General features: G+C 37.6%; 1 protein-coding gene across 2 annotated transcripts; it reads left to right on the top strand.

Moving 5' to 3' along the window:
* Window positions 1-139: 139 nt before the first annotated feature.
* Window positions 140-1,333, top strand: LOC107694790 (perlwapin-like). Of its 2 annotated transcripts, none has more exons than XM_016494480.1 (5): window positions 140-202; window positions 287-430; window positions 546-683; window positions 784-921; window positions 1,158-1,333. In XM_016494480.1, the coding sequence occupies exons 1-5, from the start codon at window positions 187-189 to the stop codon at window positions 1,193-1,195; spliced, it is 474 nt and encodes a 157-aa protein (XP_016349966.1). In that variant the 5' UTR covers window positions 140-186; the 3' UTR covers window positions 1,196-1,333. The 2 variants fall into 2 exon arrangements, with proteins under 2 accessions (XP_016349966.1, XP_016349967.1); XM_016494481.1 differs by having other exon boundaries at window positions 154-198; window positions 289-430.
* The last annotated feature ends 1,351 nt before the right edge of the window (window positions 1,334-2,684 follow it).

Below are 2,684 nucleotides of genomic sequence, written 5' to 3'. Positions count from 1 at the left end.
ATACTTTATTTATTTTATATTTTTAATTCAGTCATTTCTATTATGTGTTTTGTATGTCAGCAAAGCCAGGAGTGTGTCCTAGAAAAAAATCTTGAAGTAGTAGTGTCAGAAGTGTGTGTAGGGTCGTATGACCGTGACTGTCCAAACAATCAGAAATGCTGCTGTAGTGGATGTGGATGTCAGTGTATGGCTCCATATAAAGTTATTAGTGTGGATTTATATTGGCTTTTTTTTTTTTAATGCAGTGAGGCATTCAGTGATCTGGTTTCTGTGTCATGTGTTTGTATAACAGAAAAGCCAGGAGTGTGTCCAAGCAGAAGCCTCAGAATAGGAGTGTGTGCTGAGATGTGTTCCCATGACTGTGATTGTCCAAACAACCAGAAGTGCTGCAGCAATGGATGTGGACATCAGTGTATGCCTCCATATAGAGGTATGTTATATTGGTGTGTAGGTCAGCTTGCTTCGGTTTTTTTTTTTTTTTTAAATATACACATGCAGTAAGGCGTTCAGTGATCTGGTTTCTGTGTCATGTGTTTGTATAACAGAAAAGCCAGGAGTGTGTCCAAGCAAAAACCTTGGATTAGGAGCGTGTGTTGAGATGTGTTCCCAAGACGGTGACTGTCCGAATGATGAGAAATGCTGCAGCAATGGATGTGGACATCAGTGTATGGCTGTATCTAAAGGTATGTTATATTAATGCGTTGGTCAGGTTTCTTGACCAATGCATTAATTAGTGGATGAGTCATTCAGTGATCTGGTTTCCCTGTTGTGTTTGTATAACAGTGAAGCCAGGAGTGTGTCCAAGGAGATTCCTTGGAATAGGTTTGTGTAAAAAGTTGTGTGTCAATGACATTGACTGTCCGAAAGATGAGAAGTGCTGCCGCACTAAATGTGGACGTGAATGTACACCTCCATATGAAGGTATGTTATATTGATGCTTTGTTCCCCAGCATGCACGTGTTTATTTATTTATTTTTTTAAATGAAGTACCTGAATTTGGCCCATAGCACCATTTCAAGTGCATTGCGTTTCAAAATAAATTAATAAAACTTGGAATACAACTTGCTGTAGAAGTAAAACTTGTGGTTCATGCTTTGTGTGTTTTGTGCTGTTTGCTGCTAAATGGACCGACTAATTCTGACTCTGTATCAATGCAGTGAGGCCTGATCCATGTCTCGGACCAAATGTGTGCTGATAACACTTCCCATGATCGATGTCCTGCCAGACCGAAGTGTTGCCCAACCACCTATGCATGCAGCTAACATGCCAGTTTAACCATTGGGAATTTTATTTGAGGTCTCCTACGGTCACCAAATAAATCTGTTTAGCAAGACTTCTGTTGTGTGGAATTTTTTTTCCCCCCTCTTTCTCTCTCCAGGAGCTTGGCAGCAAAGGTAGTGGGAAATCCTTGAACTGAAGTATAAAGCTACTAGAAATAAAACCAAGAACATGGGTTAATGCCGGGTTCTGTCTACACGATATTTTTGTTGTTCACTGACACGCTACATGAGCTGAAATGGAGACTTGCGTCCTGACGACCATTGTCATTTACGAATCCCCACGACGCCCTACGTCAAGTAAATTGTTGCAAAATTGGGCTAAAATCATGTCTTAACCGGGCATAACACTAATGCGAGAGATTTAGTATGTGTAAATCTTGGTTTAATAATTGAGACATTCAGTATTTAGTGACTTATTTTTTTTTATAAATCTAGTTCTAATGACTGATTTAAATTGATACTTTTGACTCATCCCTTTTATTAAAATATGGTTTAAAGACAAATGTGGAATTTATCATTTTTATAAAGCGGTTTATTTGTGAACCTGTAGCTGACTTTTTTTTTTCATATTAAATGGTACCATATTCGTTGCCCCTCTGTGGCATTGTGTCCCTGGCGAATTAGTAATTGAAAGTAAGGGTTACCCAGAGAGATCAAATATCCAAATTGTTAATGTACACCTAATCTTATGATCCACTATAAAATAAGTTTTCATTGACATTGGATTTAGAATTAGATTACAAATGGAGTCGGATTATAAATTGGAAAAACAATTAAGTGATTTAATTGTTTAATAACAGCAGACAAGACACTTGCAGAATCTTTCACCCCACGCCATTGGAGTCTGTCGCTGGACCAGTGGGTGGTCCTTACAGTGGTCTGGCTGGCGAATATAATGATATAAAGAATATAATGAAATTCCAAGCATGTCTGACCTGTGGAAATGAAGATATTGAGAAATGTCTTGGTGACTGGTTCCCAAAGTTCTTCAAAATATAATTGTTCCACAGGCAAAAGAAAATACAGGTTTGAAATGATATGAGGGTAAATGATGAGTTGTAATTTTTGGTGAACTTTCCTGTTAAGGCATTTAGTGCTTATCTCAGCAACTTCAAAGTTTTGAAAGCAAAATTAAAGTATACCATGTTAATGACATCAATCTATAAGCAGCAGAGATTGCCTCATTTCTTTAAAATATCTCTCAAAATAAGAGATTTGGAAAGCGCTTCATTATGTTTAGTACGGACATTCAGTGAGGTTTATGACTCACTGAGGGTTTACAAAGAAGAAATTTTGGGAACAGGAAAGAGAGTGTTTTAATTCTAAGAATGTGTATCGGACATTGGTCTTAAAATCAACGTCTGAATACAAAAGGGAAACATGAAACTGGAAATTGTGACAAGT

The sequence above is a fragment of the Sinocyclocheilus anshuiensis genome, unplaced genomic scaffold (assembly GCF_001515605.1).
Source record: "Sinocyclocheilus anshuiensis isolate Anshui unplaced genomic scaffold, SAMN03320099.WGS_v1.1 scaffold16328, whole genome shotgun sequence".
Classification (NCBI taxonomy): Eukaryota; Metazoa; Chordata; class Actinopteri; order Cypriniformes; family Cyprinidae; genus Sinocyclocheilus; species Sinocyclocheilus anshuiensis.
This window is presented reverse-complemented; position numbering and strand designations above follow the sequence as displayed.